This window comes from Sminthopsis crassicaudata, chromosome 1 (assembly GCF_048593235.1).
Source record: "Sminthopsis crassicaudata isolate SCR6 chromosome 1, ASM4859323v1, whole genome shotgun sequence".
Lineage (NCBI taxonomy): Eukaryota > Metazoa > Chordata > Mammalia > Dasyuromorphia > Dasyuridae > Sminthopsis > Sminthopsis crassicaudata.
Window position 1 is genome coordinate 247,945,291 of NC_133617.1, and position 25,103 is coordinate 247,970,393.

Genomic DNA, 25,103 nt, shown 5'->3' on the forward strand with positions numbered 1-25,103 from the left:
AGTGATTAAGGCTAGATAGCAATTGAAGTACTGACCTCTTTGGCCTAGTCAAAAAATATAAACATGAAAAATAAATAAATAAATCTGGGAGAGGAAGACCCTCCTGATTTCTGGCCAAAACAGAAATGACTTTCACTTTGAATCAATCAGGACCCAAATAATGAAAAGATACTTTTGTATATATACACATGCAAATATGTATATATGCACAAAATCATACCACACAGATGTATATATTTTGAATAAAAGGTCTAATGGATTAATGAGAAGGTTGAAGCTAATAATGTTAAAATATTTCATTTTTTTTATTTTCTAATACAATTTGGAGAGGGAGACACAAGACATTCTATGGCAAGCTATTAAGACTACCTACGAAGAAGCAAAAAAAAAAATCAGAAGTGAAGTGAAAAATTTAGTCAATCATTTGCAAATCTTTCTTATGCCTATAGTACCAAGATCAGATATTTAGGATCAGTTGAATATTTGTAAAGTGAAGCTACATGGCATAGTGGATGAAACTGAAATTGACATTTTAAGACCAGCTAGGTGGCTCAGTGGATAGAATGCTGAATTTGGAGTCAGGAAGACCTGCATTAAAATTATGCCTCAAACATTTACTGAGTGTTTTACCCAGTTTGCCTCAGTTTCCTTATTTGTAAAATGATCTGGAGAAGGAAATGGCAAACCACTACAGCATTTCTGCTAAGAAAATATCAAATAGGGTCATGAAGCATGAGACATGATTGTAATGACTGAAAAACAAGAATATTTGTAAATTTAAATAACTCCAAAAATACAAATGACTAAAAGAATTGTTCAATTAATATTTAGCATATTTTCTGAATAAAGTTTAACTACCAGAAGTTAACCAAAACTGCCAAAAGGGACATATAGTTACGGAGGATCTTATCTCCCAAGAATCTCATGATCACACCAATTATTTCAGTATATCTATATATCCAAACCTAGTTTCTCTCTCATCTGTAGTCCCAAATCATCAACTTTTTGGACTTTTCAAACTGGTTATCCTGTAGATATATGAAATTCAACATACCCCAAATAGAATTACAAGCTTCACTATGGCTAAAAAAGGTTCAACTATGCTGCAAATTAACCAGGCTCATAACCTCAGGGTCATCTTCACTCACTCCACATACCCAATCAGTCTCTAAGTCTTGCCATTTATACCTTCACCCAATCTCTCACTTATAACCCCTTTTCTCTACTTACACAGCCATCAATCCTGTACACACACTTGCCCTTATCATATCGTACTTGGACTATTACAATAGTCTTCAGGTCAATCTCTCTGTCTTAAGTGTCCTCCCAATCCATCCTCTACTCAACTGCTAAAGTGATTCTCCTAAAGTGTACATCTGATTATGTCACACACCCACTGTATCCCTTCAGCAAACTCCTATGACTACCTATTACCTCCAGTATCAAATATAAAATTCTCTCTTTGGTTTTTAAAGTTCTTCATAACCTGACCTCATACCTTCCAAATCTTCTTAAATTTTGATCTATATTACAATAGCACTTGCCTTCTTACTGTTCCTCCATTTTCACTGTCTTTTCCCTAAACTAAGAATGTGTTCCCTCATCATTTCTCCTTCCTGACTTCCCTAGCTTTTTTCAAAACCTAATGAAACTCCACCTTCTAAAGAAGGCTTTTTGTTTGTGTTTCTCCCTGCTCTTGCCAGTGCCTTCTCTCTGATACTACATTTTATTTATCTGTGTATACCTTAAATGTACAAAATTGTTTGCATGCTGTCTTTTTTACAAGAATGTGGGTTCCTTAAGGACATGGATTATATAATCTCCTCTGTGCATTGCCAGTACCTGGCATATAGTGAAGTACCTTAATATCTTAATATTGTTGATTGATTAAAGAAAAATTTTCCAGGGTAAGACACAGCATTTACCAGTGGCCTAACAATGTTTAAAAGCCCTAATTTTACAGTTTTATTTCAGGTGAAGTACTTGGTTTCTCAGAATAGTTAAAGAAAGATATATAGAAAAAGGGTCCTAAGTGAGAGAAACTCAAGGGCATCAATAAGAAAACCAGCAAAAGGAGAGCAGATGTTTCTGTTTGTCTAGGCACAGTCATGTATGCCCAAAGTACCATGTGAAATAGCTTGGACTTTCCTAACTTCCTCCAATAAATGCACATGTAGAGTACTTAGAAAATGAATGGAATACATTGACAAAACTAAATGACAGAATCTGATTCATTGAATGATGAAGGCAAGAAATGATTATCTGATATGAGGAATTAACATTTTAAAAACCATCCTAAGGAAACAATATTTTACAAACATTAACCTGAAATGCATGTACTGTAGGAAATCAGAAAGGCCCACAGTTCTTGAGTTAGTCTAGATGAAAGGTAAACCTGGATGCTGTTAGAATAGTATTTAAGAATTGTTTGTAATGAATCCAATTATTTATCCACAAAACTCCTGCTCTGATACCCCATTGTAACATGGGGGTGAAGCTGTATTCCTGAAGACTATGGTAGTAGCATGTAAGTTCTGGCAGGTTTATCAAGTTGGAGAAGTTTTGAGTATAGTTCTGATTATACTTGACCTCCAAAAATTAGCCTAGCTTTGTTAAGAGAGGCTTTTGCCAAATTTAATACAAGAAAATAAGTTTTTATTACTAAGTATCCACTACAGTGTACTTGATTTTAATTATAACTTTTAGGTCACAACAACATTCAGAGACTTTCTACTAAGAGAAGTTTCCATTTGAATTGATAAAACATTAAGTAGTTAATGAAATCATAGATATATTGAAATAAGTCTTTAAGAGTTTTTAGAACATTTTACCTGAAGTTCCTGTGGCCCATAGGTTCATAAATTTAGAGTTGAAAGTGATATCAGTGACAATTTAACTCTGCTGTTAAAGCAAATAAAGTTTGCACATGGTCATACATATATTAAATAGAGGATCAGAGATTTGAACCAAAGTCCTCTGCTTCCAAATATAATTATTCCTTCTCTCCTTCCTTCCTTCCTTCCTTCCTTCCTTCCTTCCTTCCTTCCTTCCTTCCTTCCTTCCTTCCTTCCTTCCTTCCTTCCTTCCTTCCTTCCTTCCTTCTTTCTTTTCTTTCTTCCCTTTGATCTCTGTTTTTACATGTCCCTCTCTGTCACTTTCTTTCCTTCTCCCTCTCCCTCAATCACTTCTGGACATTGGTTATTATTTCACCAATATAATTTCTTTCTTTCTTTTTTTTTTTTTTTGCTCCTATTTGTAGATATCATGATTTCACCTTAAGTTAAATATTTGACTCCCTTCCAGTTAGGATAGACTTATGTAGTTAGGATAATGGCAGAAATTGTCACTCAAATGTATAGTCCAGTTGCCTGAGCAACTAGTGCCACCAAATTTTTCTGTGTTACCAGACATATAAAATCAACAGTGGAGCAATCCTGGCTAAGATTCATTATATTATAATTGAACACTTTTCCTGCATATGAAGCACTAATTGCTAAAATTCCAAGGTGCCTTTAAAACTTTTCTCCTTCTAAGCTCCACCACCTTGATTATCCTAAACTACCATATAATTGTTTTATCTTCTAATTATTTTCTTTTGCACAGAGTTGTCTGCTAGATCAGTTATGTTACATAATCAATTTGGATTGGATAAAACCAGGTCAAAACCATAGAAAATTGTTCAGTTTCAAAGCAGGATTTACTAATGTGACTATTTGATTTTCCTTTCCAAGACAATTTCTTTTTTTTCTTTCTCCCTAATAACTTCCCATTGGATGCAATATTACAACCTAATAATCAGCAAAGTATCACACACACACATTCAGAGAAGGAGAAAAAATAATGACTTTGTTGGGAGAAAGTGTGTATGTAATAAATTATGCTATGCAGGACTAGGTATATATAAAATATACATGTGTATGTGACTATGCACATACACAAACATATATAGACAGACATATGCCAGATAAAAGCATTGTAAATGCATTCCAAGAAAAATACAGTATCCTTCAATCCTCAGAATTTGGATCTCAAGTCATATGCATACATGTATACACCCTCACACATCCTTCGTGAATGCTTTGACGTTTTCAAATATCCCTCTCTATGCTGATACACACTATTCTTTTCCCATTTTCATTCTGTTTGTCTCTTCCCAGACTGTCTTCAGTGGCACCTGAAAGCAAATGAAGCAAAGAAGTGAAAATGACTGTAATTCTTCCGTTCACTTCTCTGCAGCCTCCAGTGTGTCAGTCTCCATACGGTGGCTCAGCTGAGCTCTGACTTAAGTTCAGTGAGTCCTCATGCAGGTGCAATTTGTTAACACTCTTGGGTACAGTGGTACTTATATGCCAAAATCAAGACTTGGAATGTATCAGTAAATAAAATCTCAAAGCAGAATTTATGAGATTAAGGGACTAAGAAGAGATCCTCCCCTGCTTATCATTTAGAATAAAAAAGTACAAGGCTTGAGAATGCTGATTAATGCAACAACCAGTCACTATTCCAGGGGACACATAATGATGCATGCTATACCACTTTGTGACAGACAGATGATGTATTCAACATGTATAATAAGACTTATTCTTGATGTAGCCAATATGGATATGTGCTTTGTTGGACTATTTTTTAAGTAAGTTTTGTTTTTCTTCCTTTTTTTTTTAAATGGGGAAGAGAAAGTAAGAAGGTACAAAATAAATACTTATTAGTTGAAAAATTAAAAATAAAATTTAATGTATGACATAAAATCTTTAAAACTTTGTAAGTTAATAATTTTCTTTCCCCTATGTTATGTTGCTTAGAAATGGATTTTTAAAGAAAAAAGCTGTGTGTCAACTCTGAGTATAAAGGAAGTTTTAAGGACAGCTACCATTTCCTCTGTCCATTTTCCTTTAGCACCCTAGGTTTTATTTTAAGGTGTTCCTCTACCTCACTTTAAATACTTGGAGAATCCTGAGTGTTCATATATAGATTCATAGAACAGATTTAACAACTTTTTACTTGGTATTAATCTAATAAGTCCCTGATAACTTGCCTCCTCTTTCAGCTCACCTTGAAATGTTGCTGTGTTTTCACAGATGTCAAGAACTGTTGATTTTTTTTGCCCCTCTGTGTAAAAAAATCTTGGAATTATCTTTTATTTTGCCTTAACTGATCATATGGCCATCATGATCATCACAATCACCCCTTGTAGGCAAGACCTGAAATAGGTTCGTTGTTAGGAGAGGTTTTGAAAGGTTTTTTAATCTTTCTTCCACTTCTCAGTTCTTTTACCAAACTGATAAGAGATGGGAACATGAAAGCTTTTAGGCTGAAAACAATCTTGCTTTATACATTCTTCTACCTCTGATCTCTGGCACTTCTGAAACTGCTTTCTTATGATCTTTGTGAGATGTTTTGATTGATTAGAGATTACTGTTGAAATTTTCTTCCTTCAAGAAGTCTTTTTCCAAAGATTTTTAAGTGTTTTCTCCAAATGAATACTAGTTCTTATCTATAACTAATAAACTAGTTAAATAGTGGTTAAATAGATATTCATTGTATTTAGAATTAAATTATTTCTATGCATATACTTATCTAACCCTTGCTTCTTCTTTTTATGATTTGTATTACCTTAACCCTTTAGTTTCTCTTTTCTTCTGTCTGTCTGTCTGTCTGTCTGTCTGTTTCTCTTTGTTCTCTCTGTTTCTTGTTATTTTCTTAGGAAGTAATATGGGGCAATTAAATCCATTCTTTCTGGATTAGGAGTCCAAGAATCTAGATTCAGTTCACAATACCTGTTACCAGTGTAATAACTTATTTTTTCTGGGCTGTTTCCTCATTAGTAAAATGAGAGAGCTGGGCTTGACAGTCTCTTATTCTTCTAGATCTAAATGTATGATAAACAATTCAGTTGTTCTTTATTCTACAATCATTTATTAAGTGTTAATTATATGCAAAATATAACACAGTCTGGAACAGTGGATGATAGAGAACATTTGGTTCTCTAATGGGGAGCTTCCTACATGGCAAAGGCAATGGCATCACTGAAAGTCCCTTTTATGGATAAAATTATACTTCTAGAGAAATGAATGATAAATTACTTCCAAACAGATGCCAAAATGATTTTGTCAAAGTACAGCTCTAACCATGTCACCATTCCTATTTGATAAATTCCATTAGCTCCCCATCCTTATTACATGCAAAAATACATATACGCACATAAATGTGCAAGGTACTATATTAGGTGCTAAAGAGAATAATGAAATCGCTTCTATCTTCTTGGAGTTAACAAATACCAATAACTATACTGCTACTGTTGTCTACATTTCTTTATGTCTACATCTCAAACTGGATATCCTGTAGGAATCTCAACTCACCATGTCTGGAAGCAGAACTCATTATGTTCTCCCTCACCCAACCTTCATCTGAATTTTCTTGTTATTATCAAGGTACTATGACATCATCTTTCTCCCAGGTACCTAGGCCAACAACCTTGCTGTCATTTTCAACTTCTCACTCTTTACTCACCCTTTATTTCTAACCAATTGTCACATCTTATCATCTCTACCTCATCTCCCCTCTCCCCTCTCCTCCCTCTCTCTCTCTCTCTCTCTCTCTCTCTCTCTCTCTCTCTCTCTCTCTCTCTCTCTCTCTCCCTCCCTCCCTCCCTCCCTCCCCCTCCTCTCTCTCTCTCTCTCTTTCCCCCCTCTTCCCCTCTCCCTCCCCCTTTCCTTCCCTTCCTCCCTCTCTCCCTCCCTCCCTTGAATGCGTTTACTTCCTCACCCATACCCTTACTGCTTCCTTTAAGATTTAGGTCAATCATAACTTTGTACAGGAAAAATTTTCTGGTCCCCAGGTGTTTATACAGTACCTTATATCCATTCTCTGTATTTTTATCTAAAATATGACATCTAAAAAGTAGATACAAAGTCTATCAAAGTAGACATATACAACCTCTCCTATAGAAATTCATGTTACTTCTTTTTGAAAGTAAGCCTCATGAGATCAGGGGCTGTTTTCCTTTTTTCTTTGTATCCTCAGCACTTAGCACTGTGATTGGTAAATAGTAAACCTTAAGAAATGCTTGGGGAATGGTTTATTGATGTTTCTTCTGCTTCTTATTTTTTTTCACTTACTGATAAATGTCTTTTTCATCAGATTTTCTCATTCTATCTTTTCTTTTCCTACTGTTATAGCTTCTCCATAGTCTTAATTATTTCAATTTCATTGTCATTAACCATTGTTTCATTATTTTCACCAAGAAGTCTTTTGTATGAAAGGACAATGATAAAGAGAAGTCTTAAAAACTATTGCCTTCTACTGACTTCAGTTTCCTTATCTATAAAATCTCCAGGATTGTTGTTATCAAATGAGATAATAAACATAAAGCACTTAGCACAGTGTCTGGTACATTGTAAGCACCATATCAATGTTAGCTATTATTTTTATTATGTTTATTATCTTAAAATTGGGAGAAGTCTCACTTAGACTGCATTCCTTTGTCTATATCTCAACAGTATAATCTGCATTCTTAAAAATAAAAAAAAGTCATTCTTATGTCATAAGGATTACAAGTTATCTAAGCAGCATATAGGAGGTTCAGGGACAAGCTACTTGTTTTCTGGGAATTCCAAGAATGGCAGAATATAGAAAATGTCTTATTTTTAGCACAACATATAATTGCTAACGTAATTTTCTTAGAAGATAGATTTATAAATGGAATGCCTTTCAATTAGATACAATCTTATTATATATACTACTATTAAAAGCTCTAAATATGCAAAATAGTACCCAAATGAAATGTCATTTTCAAATTCTGAGATTATAACTAGTGAATTTAAAGAAAATTCAATATACAGCTTTTCATTTTTATTTCTCAATCCAGTCCCTGTGACTACATTCAGAATCACTGTTTCTAGTTGTTGGGCTTGTCCCCAGAAAGTGAAGGTGTATTGGAAGCATGAACAGCTTAGTTCATTCCTCTTTACTATCCTCTAATAAATGTAACAATACCATTCTAACACCTCCTCTCTTAAGAATCTGGATGACTGGCATCCTCAGTCAAAACTCAAGTTTTAAGTTTTTAAAAGTTTCTGTCACAGACCTAAACCAAAAGCTCTTGTTTTTCTTCACCTTTAGACTTTCCCCATAAAATGCAAGTCCCTCAAGAATAGGGGCTATTTAAGTTTTTCATTTTGTCTTTGTCTTCCAAGCAAGCACTTAGCACCCTGTTCTAGTCCCTAGCAGATAAGTAATAAATGTTTTTTGAATTATCAAAGTGACTTGCCTAAATACTCTAAACATATTGGCTTATTTTGTTTTCAACTAACCAATGCATTGGTAGCTAATCTTAGCATCCACTTCTTTACATTCTTGAGACAATGAATGGTTAAGTATGGTGGAAAGAACCATGCCTAGAAAAATTACTTCCCCCGGTGTGTTTTTAACACTTTATAGCCTAAAAAAAGGCTGGGAAGGAGGTTCTATGGCCTAATGTAACATCCGATTAGATAATAATGTTTTCAGACCTATTGAAATCTATAAAATTTGCTTTCCTGGATTTCATAATCTCCAGGAACTTAATGTTCTGCAAATTGAAATAAATTCTGAAACTTACTTCCCAACATTCCCTGTCTCTGGCGCCCTTCTCTACCTTCGATTTAAAAGGATAGAGGATGGACATTAAAGAGATCTTCTCAGAATCTCAACTATTAATCATTTTCCACTTCATCATTTTCCACTTTACTATTTTCCTGGACTTCATGATCTCCAGAAACTCATTGTTCCTTAAAATGAAATGAACTCTGCAACTCTCAGTTCTTTAGATTACCTCCCACCCCTATTGTAGGACTTCATCATGTCCTGGACCTTGGTAGCCTACATCACCTATCTGGGTTTTTTGTCCCCATTAGATTGTTAGTTTCTTCTAGGTAAGTGCTGACTTAGTCTTCTTTTTAATCTCAGCATTTAACACAGTGTCTGGCACAAATGCTTACTAAATATTTATTGACTATTAACTACAATTATCAAGATGATTTAAAAAAAAAGTTGGAGGTAGATAAGACAGAAAATGTTCTGTTAGGCCTTTAAAATAAAGCTACTTGTCTACACATACAAAGTAAAAGAAAGAGCCAGGCAGTTATAAAAATGTTAGGATTCCTTCCCACAAGAAACAAAGAAAAACAAAGAAAGCAAAATGCACAGAAAACCCTTTACCATCATTATTCATGTAACTGAAATAAGAATGTTTTATTGTACTGTATATAGAACATTGCCTCAATTCCAACTTTTCCTTTCTAGCATTTACAATGGACCAAATTTTTTATTGAAAAGCTTAATTTGATCAAAATTGAAGTTTTTATTCTAATCATACTTCGTTTTAATATTGTATGTGACAGGAAAAGAAAGGGTGTTCTCATCAGTGCCCAGGAGTTAGGAATTCTGATAGTTTAAGCAACCAAGAAGTTGAGAATATAGGGTGGGGCTTCATACCTACCTTTTATCTTTTCATTTAGATGACTGATTTAGTTGATTAGTAATAGAAGTATTTGAACTTTACTGATCACTGAAATAAGAAATCAAATTTCTCACTATTTCTCTCTCACCCCCTTACCCCCAACACATATCTTCTCTGATGTAAATCTCCAACTACTTCATTAGCACACTTGCCTGGTTCCCAAAAGAGAGCATTGTGGACTGTTTATCCATCTCTTCCTCTATTACCAGGAAATATGTGGTATGGAACAGCCATATACCTTCCTTTAAAAATGAATGACCTCTTAACTGTTCCAATTTGACAACAAAAATGTTTTTAAATAGCTAAATCTTGACCTGAAGTCTTTGTTTTCAACTTTTTTACTTTGAAACCTTACTTTGCATTGGAAAAATATACTGGGAGTATTATCTCAGGATCTTTTTTTACTTCCTTGTAAAAAATAATAATGATGATATTAGAGGAGACTCTTCTTTTAAAGATGAAACACTTCAATTGCTAATCTCCTCAATTTATTTCCAAACAAAATAATTTAAAATCCTATTTTCCTCATCTATTATTGAAGAGTAAAACCAATTTTTATCTACCACTTGGATTGACTCTGGATAGCTTCAGTTGCCCTTTTAGCTGCAAGATGATCAAACAAAGCCTCCTGTGGAGAAGTGGTTTCTTAGATAGTTAATTCTTATAGCCTCTCTTTGGAGAGATAAGAGACTGAGGAAGATGAGATATTATTAGCTTATTGTTTTAGATAAAAAAAAATTGGTTGATTAGTGATGGATCTGTGAGGTAATGAGTAAATATCATTTTGCTAAGATAAAAGAAAAACATACATATGCAATCTTAATCCTACTCTTGAATTTTGTCTGCAAGTCATTTTCAAGATTATAAAATGAGAATAACTAACTGTCAGTTCTGATGTCCTTTTTATTTCAGTCACTTTGGAAGAATATACAAAAAAATCACTATCCCATATCTGTGATACAATTTTGTAATCAATATTATTTCAAGCAATAGAAAATTTATGTAAATGGCTGAGTAACTTTTGATATAAAAATCTCACTAGTTATTAATTTCGTATCTGAGATGATTAAACTAATGTGGATTATTAACAGTTTAGAGAATGTATAAATGTGACATATAGTTTGCATTGTTAAAATATCTAATGGGTTGGTAAGACCAGAATCAATGGAAGATGCTGTGTCTGAATTTTAAATGAGCACTTTTCTTGTTTAAGCCTATCGTCCTTTAAACACACCAAACTCAGCAACTCTGAACTGAGCTAAGCAGGGATCTTAGGATACTATCTGGTGACATCTTAAGCCACTGAAGCATCACTCTAGCAGCCAGATTATCAGCACCCCTGATGTTTATACAGAGGTTATCCCAGCAACTTGGCCAATATTTCCTCTCGGATGTGTTCACACAGAGTATACGCTGTCTGAAGTAAAATCTTTGTAGGGAGACAGCGTGCATTCTTTAGAAAATAATAATGGTGACAGGTGGCCTTCAAAAACATGATTGTGATTACTTGATGACTTATCTAAGTTTCACCATAATATATAAAAATGAGTACCCATGAAATATTACTTTGGGAATTTCATAATATATTTTCTAACCTGCTTTCCTCTAACTAAAGGATGGTCTCAAAATAATAACTATTCCCAAGCCATCAAAATGATTTTGTGCTTTGATTTTTAAAGCTAGTATTAGGGGAAAATAATTAGGGGAAAAAAGCAAGATGCTTCTAGAAAGGAAATAAGTAGAAAACTTTTCACTTAAGTTCAAGGTGTATTTAGAATGAAAAGATTCTTATTTGATTTTTATACTTCCATATAACTTATCTAATAAAAAAGTCACAAAAATTACTTTACAAGTCCAATCATCAAAACTTGATATTTTCGGAAACTTTTCAAGAAGTTTTAATTTCCTTAATTCAGTTGTTCTTCCAGGAAAATAGTAAAACTTTTAAATGAAAACTTTAACACTTTTTAATATTTCCATTCATATTTATTTAGTAATATATAAATAAATATATATTTGACTTTGAACTAGTGAATATACTAAATTTTGCCCAGTTCTTTATTCATCCTTTACATTATTAACCTAACCAAGAGCCATAAACTCAATAAAGCAATGTAAGACAATAAGTCTGACATTTATGAATTGTGTTTTCTTTGTAGGTATTTTCATCAAAATGTAAAGTTATAAAAATATCTTGAAAAGAATGCTCAGATATACTATTAACAAGATGTTATTACATTATACTGCAAATAGCAAATACATATAATTTTTAAAAGTCAATTTGCTTTTCAAGTGATATTATTTATTCACATCGTGCATTTAGCCCAACAGACCAGTCAGATTTAATTTTCTACTTCAGTTTCTGGATTTCAGAAACTTCCATATTCCACATTTGGAATGACACATAAATATTAAAATCATGACTAAGATACTTTTTAAAAAATGTCTTTAAATAAAAATAATTTCACTTCAAATATGGTTAGGTCTGAAATAAAAACATTTTCCTCTGTAAACCTGAATAGAGGACTTGACAATGTAGGCTAATATGTTACATGTGAAGGAACAGAGAAGATAAAATACTAAAAGCTGCAACTCAGCCTATATTAATGTCGAGAACTTCTCTGTTAATTCCTTTTTCATTACTATGAATAAAAAACATTATTAAATATTTGGTTCACTGAAAAAAAATTAAAATACTAGTTTTTAATAATTGCCAAGAAGTAACAAAAAGATATTGGTGTAGAATCAACAGTGTGGATTGACGTGAAAGGAGATATTTTCCCTTCTGCATCTTCTTCCTTTAAAGGAAAATATAGTTTCCTTCTTACGGCAAGAGTATCAGATTCTTACAGCATCCATGACACTTGTAAGCATTCAGTGGTCAGAACACCACTACATATCCTTCAAATGATATGGACCAGTGAAGCTGGAAGGTATCTTCACTGAACCAGACAGCTTGGTATCTTAGCAATCCACCAGGACTCAAGCCCCAGCATGCCCCAGGTAGTGTGCAGAATCTCAACTAAAATAGATAGTGGACTTTGCATTTTGAAAGTCAACTCTTCTAAATATTGAATTCTAGGTCACATTTAGTGGATTAAAGTATACACAAGTTTCTCAACATTTCGTTTTATACATGATAATTTTTAAAAGAAAGCACATTATTCAAAGACACTCATTGGAAACGATGAAATTCTAGAAGGCATTTTTGCTTTCTGAATCTATTTGGTTATCTGAATGCATGCTAAATTTATAAAGATTATGTTACGTTTTGGTATCGTGATTTGTGACTTGTACTGAAAGACTGTGTGGTCTAAGCCTTGAATATGAACAAGTTCTATGCACTTATTTTAAATACAATGCTCTTTTAGTGGAGATAAAAGTTAAAATGTAGACTGAAAACTCACATAAATTTTTTATCTTGGAATGCTAGGTCACCACAATGAATCTATAGTATTCTGAATTTTGGACAAAAGAGAAACTCTTACAAAACAAAAACAACCATGTTCTTTTTGAATTTGTACTTGGCTTGTTCATTAGTGAGTCACAGATCTAGGTGCAGCTTTCTTGCTTTGATTCTCATCTCACTTTCATATTCTGTCCTCACAATTCATTAATTCATTGCCTACAGTTTTCCATTTGCAACTATAAATACTTCCCATTGGAAGTATTCCCATGCCATAGTCCTCACCTTACTATGAGGTCTGTCCAGAAAACTGAAAAAAAGATGATGTGTTAGAAGCCTTGGTTATGAAGAGTGGCTAGGGCATTATGGTTAAAACACAAACATGTAAGCCCATATAGCTGAACCAAAAAGATGCACATTTTTAGAGATTACTCTGGGTAAACAAATGTGAGGATGGGTTTTCAATACTTTCAGTTAATTTAACATTTTGGTAGACTATACTGGTCTGCTCTGGCATTTTAAATCACTGATGCTTTAGCATGTAAATATGAAATACTATTTTTCTTTAAAGTCAACAAGAAAACCCTTCTGCCCAGGCCTTTAACAAAGATTTAAAATTGAAGCTACCAACTGATGGCTGCCCATCCTTAGAATCTCTTATCTACAACTGTGTTCTTAAGAAAAAATAATGATTTCTCCCTTCCTGGCCTTAGCAATGTAGTTCTGTTGGCAATATACTGCTCCTTTATAAACAAGAACAACCCACTGGCCAACTGCTTTATGACTTCAACTCAAGCACATACTAACTCTTGTTTCAACAAATATGGTTTATGCCTGATAATTTTGTTGTGTCCTCCCACCCCACACTGGACAGTGCAGCTCACAGGGACCGATTAACCCTTTTGGGATAAGCATCTGTTGTGTCTCCTTTAAAAGCAAAAAGAAAGGATGTCCATAAGATGCAAAAGTTTTCCTGAGTAGATGAATGACAGGATTTCCAGCAGCATCACTAACAGACAAAGCACCTCAGTAATTATAACCTTGAAAGGGAAGAAACATCAACTACCAAAAAACTTGAGGGTCTGACAGAGAGAACAGCGGTGCTCTCCTTGAATCCCAGCAACACTCTAGAGCTTCTGATCACCCAACTAAGACTGCAAGAGGAAAGGGGGGGGGGGACATCTCATTACTGAAGCCCTTCCCTCGAGGAAGCAGGCAGCTTATAATTGGACTTGGAGGGGGTGCTAACTCTAGGGGCTACCAAGGAGCTTTGCACATGCATCATTTTTAACTGCTCCAGCCTCAGCACCCCCACATATCTGCCTATGCCATAGTCAGCCTATAAGTCCACCATGCCTAATTTTTATTAGGAAATGGGAATTTAGGTTATACTGGGCTCCAGCTCTCTATTGACCCTTCAGGGATATTGAAATTAACTTTCAGAAGAAATGTCTTACTTGTTTGTTTGCATTTTAAGCCTATCCACGAATTACCCCCACCCCACCCCCTTCCCTCCTCACAGGCACCCCTCCCCTCTTTCCAGGGTTCTCTCAGCCTCCCTCCTCCCCCACCTCCCTTCCTCTTTGTTGTCTCTTACCTGCTGGCCAGGCTCTGCCTGCAATGCTGCCTGAAGGGCATCAGGTGGTAGTTCATGGCGTCCAGAAGCAGCTTCTGGCAGACCGGGTCGGTGCGCATGAAATCCACTGACTGGACCCGCTCCACCAGCTCTGGGGCTGGGATGAGGGCGAAGCGGAGGCGCTTCATGAGGTCGGGCGCGTACTGCATGCGGGTCTCCCGGTCGTGCTCCAGCCAAAGCACGGACATCTGGAAGAGCGCCAGCTCCGACTCCACGGGGGGCGGCAGCGAGTCCAGCAGGGCGCGCATCTCCTCAAAGTTGAGCAGTAGCACGTCCTCCACCAGGTACTTGTTGGCCAGCTTCTTGGTCTCCTCCAGGCCGTGCAGCGCAGCGATCTTGCACACCTGCTTGTAGTTCTGGACCGAGATCTGGTCGTTGAGGAACTGCACGCACAGCTTGGTGACCTGGGGAATGTGCAGGATTTTGCTGACCGAAAGCACCTCTTCCACCGTGTCCAGAGAGAGGGTCACATTGGCAGTGTACAGGTACTCCAACACCAGGCGTAGCCCGATGGACGAACAGCCTTGCAGCACCAGATTGTTGATGGCCCGTGGGCTGGCCAGCAGCTTGTCGTCGGGGGAGGAGGAAGGAGTACCCGGCTCCTCCTGCTGCTGTTGCTGCTGCTGCTGCTGCTGTTGCTGCTGCTGCTGTTGCTGTTGCTGCTGCTGCTGCTGTGGGTCCTTGGGGGCCCCCAGGCCGTCCTGGCCGCCGACCCCTCCCCCGAGAGGGGGGTGACTGGAAAAAAGGGATCGGAAGTACTGCGAGCAGGAGGCCAGAACGGCCTTGTGGCAGTGAAACTGCTGGCCCTGGGCCGTGAGGGTCACGTCGCAAAACAGCTGCTTCCTCCACAGCAGGTTGAGGCCGTGCAGCAAGTTGTCGCTGTGGCTGGGGTCGAAGGTGGAGGTCCTGTCCCCGGATCTGGACATGGCGAGCTGCCTCAGCGCACCTGGCTTTAAACCCTCCTCCAACCTGGCAAACAGGGGTGGGGGAGGGGGGAGTAATGGGGGGAATAAGGTGGTGGAGGGGATGGGGTGTGGTTGGGGTGGGGAAGGGTGTGGAGGGGAGGGGGAGGGCGAGGAACAATAATAAATACACAGTTTGCCCCTTGGTCCAGCACTCCCTCTTGCCACTGATATATGGAAGATGATTCAGAGGGTACTGGTCTTCGTGAGTAGCAACAGAACGGGCTTTATTTCTTGAAGCCAACCAGATTTGGGTCCCCGCTCTTCTTCCAGCGACTTCCCCCTCCCCAACCCCCCACTCACACAATCCAACCTCACTTTCCTAAAACAACCCTGACTCTGCGCTAGGCAGCAACAGCGGCGGCAGCGACGGCAAAGTGGTGCATGGGGCTGTTAAGGCCGAGTAAACTCGTGGGCTCTTGTCCATGCCCAGAACCGGAGGAAAGGAAGAGCCTCAGGAAGGACCGAGCTGGGGGCGCTCTAGGAGAGAGGTGACTGTGGCAGGTTCCAGTCCAACTTGTGCGTCCCCTCCTCTGCTGGGCTTCTCGTAGTTCTGTTTGTTTGGAGGGGTAAGGAGAGGGAAGCTGTGCTGGGACGGGAGCAGCCCGAAAAGTGGGAGACTCTTGGCCTTTGAAAAATCAAATCAGATCTGGGGGAACCTTCGATTATCCGTGGTGCCCCCAGGAACGACTATGCTAATAGCAGTCTGATGGAGGAAATAAAGCCTTTTCTTCTCCTGGAAAAGTGCAGTGGAGCGCGGTGGTGACTAGCTCAGTGCACTCCCGAGAGGCGGGGAGCTGTCCTTATCAATTCGAGCTCATTTCCCCCACCCTGGCCCTGCCCGCTCCCCTGGTTCTCAAACTGTTGGCTGTTCCTTCCGCCACTCAGTTTTGCTAATCTTGCAAAGATGCTCTGAAACCTGGCGGAGGTTACCTCCCGCCCCCTAGAATTTCCAAGCCTTGAAGTTTAGCGCTCTCCACTTGGATCATAGTTAGCACCTGGGCTGCTTTAGGTTAGGGGGAGGGTTCCTTGTCCTGGCGTTTCTTTCGCTTGGGCAGAAGGCGCTGTCACTTTAACTCCGGTAACTACATGAAGTTCAAGTTGGAAGCTAGCTGGCTGGGGGGTCCGGGGGGTAGCAGGTAAGGGACTGCTGCGCCCTTCTGTCCTATCCTATGATCTTTCACAGGCAGCCGGCAGCTTCTCCCACTTTCCCCTCTCAATAGCCCCATATAAACCCACACTCAGGCGCCCTGCGATCCAGCCCACCTTCCCTAGCCTTCAACTACTCTGTTAAAAAAAAAAAAAAAAAAAAAAAAAAAAAAAAAGTCAGATGCGTCCGCTTCTTTGGTCTTACAAAGGTAGAGGGTCAGATGCAGGAGCGGACGGGGGAGGAGGGAGACCAAAGAACAATCGATACGCCCTCTTTCTTAACCTGTAATTGCACCTTCCAGGGCTGAGGAGAAAAAGACCCTCTGTGCCCACATCCCGCTCCAAAGAGCGCTGCTGCTACTGCTGTTGCTGCTGCTGCTGCCGCCGCCGCCGCCGCCGCCGCCGCCGCCACTGCCGCTCCCCGTCAGAGGGATCCCACAGAGACCTGCTCCTTCCATTGCAGATCACTCAGTCCTGGCACCGGCACTTGAGCTCCTTCCTTTTGACTAGAGACTGGTAATTCTCCGAGCCACTTTTAATGCCTAGTTCCAGGTGGACCCCAACCTCCTTTTTACTCTCCCCCTTTACTCCCCCCTCCCCCACCCCTGCTCTGTCTTTCCTGGAACATCTCACTGAGTCTCTCCCTTTAAGTGGACCCGGTCAATTCCTTCCCCCCTCTCCCCGCCTCCCCTGTCTCTTCCCCCCCCCCACCTTTTCCTGTCCCCCCCTTCTTCTTTCTCTTTCTCCCTCCCCTGCCTCTCCCTGGTCTGCCCAGTTCTTGCCATGGGAGTTTATTCTTTCAAGGCGTTTGTCACACAAGTACCCCACGACCCCTCTGAAAGACTCCCCACTGCACCCTTAGCAAACAATCCAAAAGACAAAACAAAACACATATATGGTATACAGAAGGCCAGAAACTTACCTGGTCTCAATCAGCTGCTAAAGTAAAGGCTCACTTCAGCTCCCCCCCAAAAATCAATTGTCCTTCCTTTTTAAAGGTTTCCTCGCTCCTTGGGAGGGGGAAAAACACCTTCTGGTTCCCAACTCCAGGCAGTCACTCTTTACAATTTATTTTGTCGTACATCATTTGATCACCATGAATTAGCAACAGCAAGAAAATGTAGGAGAGGGAGAAAAGAGAGAAAGAGAGGGGGAGAGAGGAAGAGAGAGAGGAGAGAGGGAGAGAGAGAGGGAGCAGAGCTTTCTGCAAGAGAAGAAGAAGAAAAAATGTACGTGTGACAAATTATGCTACCAAGAAACAACACATCATTATCCTTGGGCCTGGGGCTCAGTGAGTCGTAACGAGAGTAATAGGAAATCCACGGTTGGGGAGAGAAACGGTCGTGCATGGCCAGTGGAGAGAGACCATACAGGGGGATGGATGCTGGAGAGACTCGCAAAATTATGGCTCAAGGCTATTGTAAAAATTGTCGAGCGTAAATGACTGCGATTTCAAACATCTTTGGAAGAAAGAAGGGGAAAAAGCGAGGCCCCCCCCTCCCTCTCCCTCTCTCTCTCCCTCTCTCTTCTCTCTCTCTATAAAGAACCGTCAAGTTTTAGTGCGCATTGCTAATTAGTCAATTTCTCTCTGCCTTCACAGGCTGGCGACTTTGCTGCTGAGCTGAAACTGCTAATTTCTGTGACCAGCTTTTTTCTTAGCTGTGATCTGGATGAATGAGTAGCTGTCTCACAGAGATGACAAAAATAAACTCTAATCCCCCCCAAAATTTCCACTACATCTTTCTCATGCATAGATTTATGATCTTCTGTGCAATATGCAAACTTTTTGTGTGTGTATATTGTACATGCTGTTGTTTTCAGATTTCACTCCATTTGCTTTCTGTTCTTTCCCTTCCCCCCATGAGATGGAAACAATGTCTGATCTCCACATATGATATAATATTATTTTATACTGTTTTTGTATTTATAGGTTGGGTCTAGTATGGAACACACTGGTCCTGGCTTTAGAGGTGGGTGGCTACTATGTGAAACAGGGGTGGGTGAGAATAGGGCTGGCATAAGTGAGAAGCCCTTCCCTTTACATTTGCTCCCCTGCACTATCCAAGATTTATGATCTTGTTTGAAGGCATATTTTCTCTATCGTTTTGTCTGGTTAGACAACCGTCTCTGAACTTCACTGTCAGCTCTTCAACAGATAAGGGTTCAGAAGTCACATTTTTTTTTTATTGGAAGATTAGCATATTGTCAGATTTGTCTTTCAGTCTGAGAATCTTTCTTTGCTTTGTAGGAGTGAGAATCAAACCACAGGAAAAGCAGCTGCTGTTCCACAAGCATAACCTTTCAACTTCTGGGCACATCTGACTGGAAAGGGAGCCATGTCCAGCTTACAGTTTTGATTCAGAGCATTGACAACTGAAATTGGGAGGTTTCTGTCACTTTGGTTCTGCTGTAGACTAAGGTGCATTTTAGTAGAGGACATGTTCTCCAGACTTTATCTCATGATGTATTGCACCCTTGCATTTATAGCCCTGTACTTCTGTTGTCAAGGGAGAAAAAGGAAAGGGAAGGCATGCCCTTGAATGAAATATAGATGAAAGAAGACTGGGCATCAGTTAAATAAAGTTTTGGTCCCTGATAAATTTGGGAACATGGCTTATTCCAATTTATACCTGGTCTAATAACGGATGTACTTGTCATTATAATCCATATTAGGAGTATGTCTGAAAACCTGTCCTCTTACCTTACTCTTTAATTTGCAGAAGGAGGGAAGGAAACCTGAGGAAGCAAAGAACAATAAAATACTGAAATTTCAAAGACTGGGAATTTCTCACCCAAAAAGATGGAAAGCAACTCTTATTTTAGTTCTTTACTTTCAAGTAAATGGATAAAGATATATTTATCCTTAATAGAAGCTTCATCATGTTTACCAAATATCTCCCTTCTCTGAAAATAGATACCTTTTATCTTGATGTTTCTCAAATCTTCAATTCACTACCATCTAATTTTATTACTTATATGATCAAACTTTAACTGGACATATAGAGTCCTAGATTTAGAGCTAGAAGAGATGAAATTTATAGAAAAGAAATGAATATCAAAGAAATAACAAAGTTAACTCTTGCTGTCTGCTTGGGGTTTTTCATTCTCAGTTCTCATAACTTCTTTAAATGTTAGAAAGGCAGGTTACAAGAAAACTTCATTTCAGTTAAACTCCATTAACAATTAATATAATACATACAAAGTGTTCATGAAAAAGGCAAAATAAATTTGTAGCTGAATTTTATATTGAGTTTTCATAGATTATCAAAAAGCAATTAACTTATCCAAGGTCAATTTCTAATACTTAAAAAAAAACTATGTGCCATCTTCATATATCTTCATAAAGGAGGAATAGCATATTTGGTAGGCTTCAAATTTATTTTGAGATGTTCATTCAGCATCAGAAATGATAACTTGTCAGGAAAATTGAAAACTTCCAAATATCAAGAGTCACATGTGAATTTTGTTTTTCCTAACTAAACTACACATTATAATGATTAGTGGGTGAATGGTAGTGACAAAAATATAATCATGTAAGTCACTTTATTTCTGTGGCCTTCATTTACTATGACTTTTCCTGTTTAGATTTCATATCTTAGAGAAGAAATAATCACCATTATCTAACATACAAAATTTTTCCTTAGTGTGGTAAGTTGGGAATTTTCAAATACAATTTGAATTTGAAGGCTATTCACGTGCATCATATAAATAAGATCTGCTTGGTATCTTTAATTTTTTTTTGGTTCTTCTATTTGACATGACATAATTTATTTCAGAACTAACAAATGATCAAAAATATTTATGTAATTCCTATATTATAGTGCACTGGATATGAAGCCAGAGTAATTGGTTCCAAATACTGATTACACTTCCTCCTACATTTGTGATGATAGACAAATCATTTAATTTTTCCAGCCTTAATTTCCTTATCTATAAATTGAGATTAGAGACTATATGACCTCTAACTTCCCTTCCAACTTTTATAAATATCCTTAAGAAACAAAGCAAAATAGTAGTAACCATATTCCAGCTACAAAGATAGTCATAACTATTTGAATTTTATGCTGTTTCATTATTCAGCACACAGAAAATGCATCTGTGTATTTGCTCTACCCTGCTGAGCAAAGAGCAACAGCTTGTACCTCTGTCTACCATTTGTAAAATGGCAGGATGGGAATAGTTAGGAACTATACTGAGCAGATTGAACTTCTCATATTTTATGATTAGAAAGAAAAGGGTGGGGTTTTTTGTTTATTTTAAATTAAATATAGTGACAAACTATGCTTAACATGAAACAATTCTCAAAATAATCATTCATTAAGGCTATCTATAATTTCCTTTATCAAAAGTGTCTCTTACATGACTATCATTTGCACTGATTAACCACTATCAGTCTACATTTCATGGTAGTGTGATTGGCAGAGATCCAGGACCCAAATTTATTGGTAGAAGGAGTATAGATGATCAGTTATATTATAAATCATGTTCAGAATAGTTCTAAAAATATCTTGCTGTCAAACAAGTTGACTTTCAGAGAAACTTTATATTTTCATTGACATCTTGAAAATCTAGAATTTGAATTTTCTCTAAATTTTAGAAATGATTTTTCACATTAAAAATTTTTAATTAAACAAATATTTTTTTCAGTGCCTACTCTATACAGATCAATGCGATAGACACCAGAGGAGCTACAATATCTAGGTAAGTTACAGTCCTTGCCCTCTTAGTAGGTGGGGACAATACAACAATAGATAATTAATACAAAACAGCATAGAGTAAGTTTATCCAACAACAACAACAACAACAGAAAAGTACCAGGAAAAGCTTCTAAGGGTTTTGAAGCATAAGTAGTGATCCATAAGGTAAAAACAATGAGTGGGGATATGGGGATATGTATGTGAAATGGAGAAGATTCATTCTGTATTCTTTTTCTATTAGCCATTATCACTTCATTATCAGATAACTTCATCACTGAAGGTTGGCAACCAAGTGCACTCTCTCTCTGTGTCTTTCCCTGTCTCTTTCTTTGCCTATGTCCATATTTACATATGGATATCTACCTGTCTAACTATACATGTATATCCATTACAGAGAAATGTATGTAATTACATATATATGTATATATATATAAATGAAACATACATACATATAGATAGATAGATAGATTGAAATATTGAAACATCACACATAAAAAGGAACAATTCAAAAGAATTCATGAATCTTCATAATGCTGTCATTTTCAGACAAATTAAAGCATGATATGCTGAGAACTGGAAGGAACTTCAGAGGTCAACTAATCTACATTTTAAAGATGAACAAATTAAAACTCAAAGAGACTAAGTGACCAAAGATCACACAAATTAAGTGCATTAGAAGTTGGATTTGAACCCTTCGTATCTAGATCCATGTCCAGTATTCTTTCCACTATACTATGTCCTCTCCAAAAAATGGAAATAGCAATTACTTCATATTATATATGGAGACACTGAGGCAAATAAGGATTAAGTGATTTCTTCAAAATCTTCAGAATTCACACTTAGTCAATCAAATAATATATGCAAAGTACTTTGTAAAGCTTAAAGCAATATATTAATGCCAGCTGTTATTATTTACTGTGACTTCTATCCAGCAAGTCCTATTCATATCCAGAAATGCCAGGAAGTTATGACAGCAGAGTGATGAATGACAAAAAAGTTTGCAGACCACTGGCCTTGAGGATCCCAGAATCACAGAATTTCAGTGTTGGGAGAACCCTCAATGGCAATCTGGTCCAACCTATACCCCAAAACAAACCATCTCTACCACACAACTCTCAAACTGTCATCTAGCCCTTGAAAGAAGACCTTAAATAGTAAGGAGCCTATTATCTTTTTAAGACACTACATCACATTTTTAGATGGTATTAATGGTTAGTAAAACTTTTTTTTTTAAATCAAGTCTAAATTTACCTCTTTTCAATGCTTATTCATTATTCCTCTTTTATCTTCTTGAGCCAAGGAAAATAAATATTAATATTTTTTCCTTTGACAGTCCTTTATATTCCTGAAAATAACTTATTTCTTTGCCCATCTCCTTTCAATTTTCCAGTTAAATTAAATTGATCACTCAATTCAGTTGTACAGACATATGTATATCACTGTGTTATAAAGCACACAAAGACAAAAAATGTAACAATCCATGAACTCAAAGAACTTATATTCCACTTGTTCAAAGTTTTTAACCAACATATTTCTTTACAATCTGGCTCCAAATTTATAAGCAAAACTTTCCTCTTCCATATCACTGCTCATATCTTCCTCTTCTAGAGTTGTGCTGGAAACAGCTCAAACTGGCTTCAAAGTTCATTGTTAAAATTTTAATATGAGTATTTGCATCCCAAAAATCAACAAATAATAAAATCAGGGCTTGAATTATTATTTTGTTAATTGTCTAAACTTAAGAAAAAGATTCACAAAGTGTTAATAACGTGTATCAAATTTAAAGGTATATTCTGAGTATATATGTTTTTGGGAAATCAGTTGTTAAAACATTTACCATCATATTCCTGTCACTCTACCAGAGACCTCCCTTCTCTTTCCTTGTTAAATTTCTACCTCTAAACCTTTGTCCTTCAGGACACTTGCCTGACCACTCTGGATTGCTACCATCTCCTTTTTTGGAAACTGTATGGCATTTATTGTCTATACCACTCATTTGGCACTTCACTTTTCTTTTCTTACATTGTTAATTATCTTTTTACATGAATATATTTTATGTTGCCAACTACCTTGTTAATTCCTGATGAGTCAATATCTCATATTTCTTTTCATCCTTCCAGTGTATTCTGGAGTATATTGCATGAATATATTTGATTGGTTGTGTATTAGTGTGCAATATTAGCACAAAAACGAATATGTTGACCAAGGATTTGTACCATAAACAGGAACGGTGCTTGACATTGCAATCAAGAGTAGTTAATTGGCAAATGCCATTCATTATTCTGGACAGCAAGATTAACAAAAATAAAAGGTTTTCTTAAGCAAATTTTAAGTGTAGGAAAATAAAGGTGAATGAAAAATTCATAATTTTGAAAATGATAATTTATTGCACCAGTGTAAGCACTGTTCAAACTTTTTTGGAGTTCTTAGGACTTTGATGTTAGTGCCAAGATAGGTTTTAGAAACAATAATTAAACTCTCCAGAAATGAAGCTACAGAATTCTCCTGTGCTTTTCTAATTTATGGCTTCTTTTTTCTTCTTTTTCTAAAGCTAGTGAATTAGCCCTCAGTTTCAGAATGGCTATTTAACTATAGATTGCATTTTCCAAAGTACAAATTGGTGTGTGGTGAGTTTGTCACTAGATAAGTCTATTCTGTTCACTGTCAGTGACTTTCATCTTTAGAATTTTCTCTGTTCCATATCACTGGGCCTTATGCCAGGAATGTTCAAAAATGGCTGAGCAGAAACTTACCACTTTTGAAATATGATGTCTCCTGTGAAGTTCTATGGGATGAATTGCCAAAGATTATGAGGATGCGACTAAGAAAAACTTATAGCAAAATCTTTAATATTGGGTCCAACTGCCCAGCAAAACCTTACTAACCTTAAACAATGACATTTTGAAAAGTGACCTTCAGATCCACAAATAAAAAGGAGAAAATTTTAAAGTATTGAGCTGGTAATGAGGAAGTTCTCATGCAACTCCTGGTCATAGAGAGATAGACAGATAATTTAATAGATAGAATATTTATAAAAACTTTCTATATGTCAGGCTCTGGGATCATTTGATGCCCTAGGATATGTTACTAGGATTTTCTGAGACTCCCTTTTCTCATCAATGAAATGGAAATAACAATGCCTAGTAGGGTTATTGTGAGAATGAATAAGTGATACTAAGCTTTCCAAAAGGCATTTGGGTATTTCCTAAGTAGCTTGTGCCAAGGTTAAGTTTTAGAGAGTAGAATAAGAAAAAAAATCCTGTTTCTTAATATTCCTTCACCTCCACACTGAGAGCCAGCTCTGTTTATTCAGAATAAAAAAGGGGGGAGGAGGAAAGAAAAAGGGTTCAGCTAAACTATCTAACATCAACTAAGTCTTCTTGTGTAGTCATCATTCTGTACCTGTAGTCCTCCACTTCGCAAAGAAGAGAGGGAACAACACAACAGTTTACAAAACCTATCTTGTGAGAAACAAGTCAACAGATGTGAAAGTATTTTGAGGTTTGAATTCATTGGAAGATAGGGCATTAGAACATGCACAAATGCTTCTAGCATTCTTGGTTCCATCGTGAAAACACTTTCTCATCTGACAATATAATTAAGTTGATGGTTTTTAACAATTGCTGTGGTTTTTTTTAAATGCAATGAAGCAAAAGTGGAGATATGCCTTGTTTTTATATATATCAAAAATTATATATAATTCCCAGACAGAAGCTGAGGGGAGGTATACATTTTGCAATAAGAATTATATCTTCTG

General features: G+C 37.1%; 1 protein-coding gene across 5 annotated transcripts in view; it reads right to left on the bottom strand.

The window, feature by feature from the left end:
- Nucleotides 1-25,103, bottom strand: part of KLHL14 (kelch like family member 14) — a 177,677-nt gene that overhangs the window by 122,482 nt on the left and 30,092 nt on the right. Inside the window, exons 3-5 of one of the 5 annotated variants that reach the window (XM_074277476.1) lie at nt 19,351-19,385; nt 17,572-17,853; nt 14,500-15,507 (exon numbers count right to left, since the gene is read on the bottom strand). In XM_074277476.1, the coding sequence (XP_074133577.1) occupies nt 14,500-15,464 (965 nt within the window). In that variant the 5' untranslated portion in view covers nt 15,465-15,507; nt 17,572-17,853; nt 19,351-19,385. Of the gene's footprint in view, nt 1-14,499; nt 16,796-17,571; nt 18,192-19,350; nt 19,540-25,103 lie in introns of those variants that run through there. The other 4 variants (XM_074277496.1, XM_074277483.1, XM_074277491.1 and 1 more) reach the window with 4 other exon arrangements.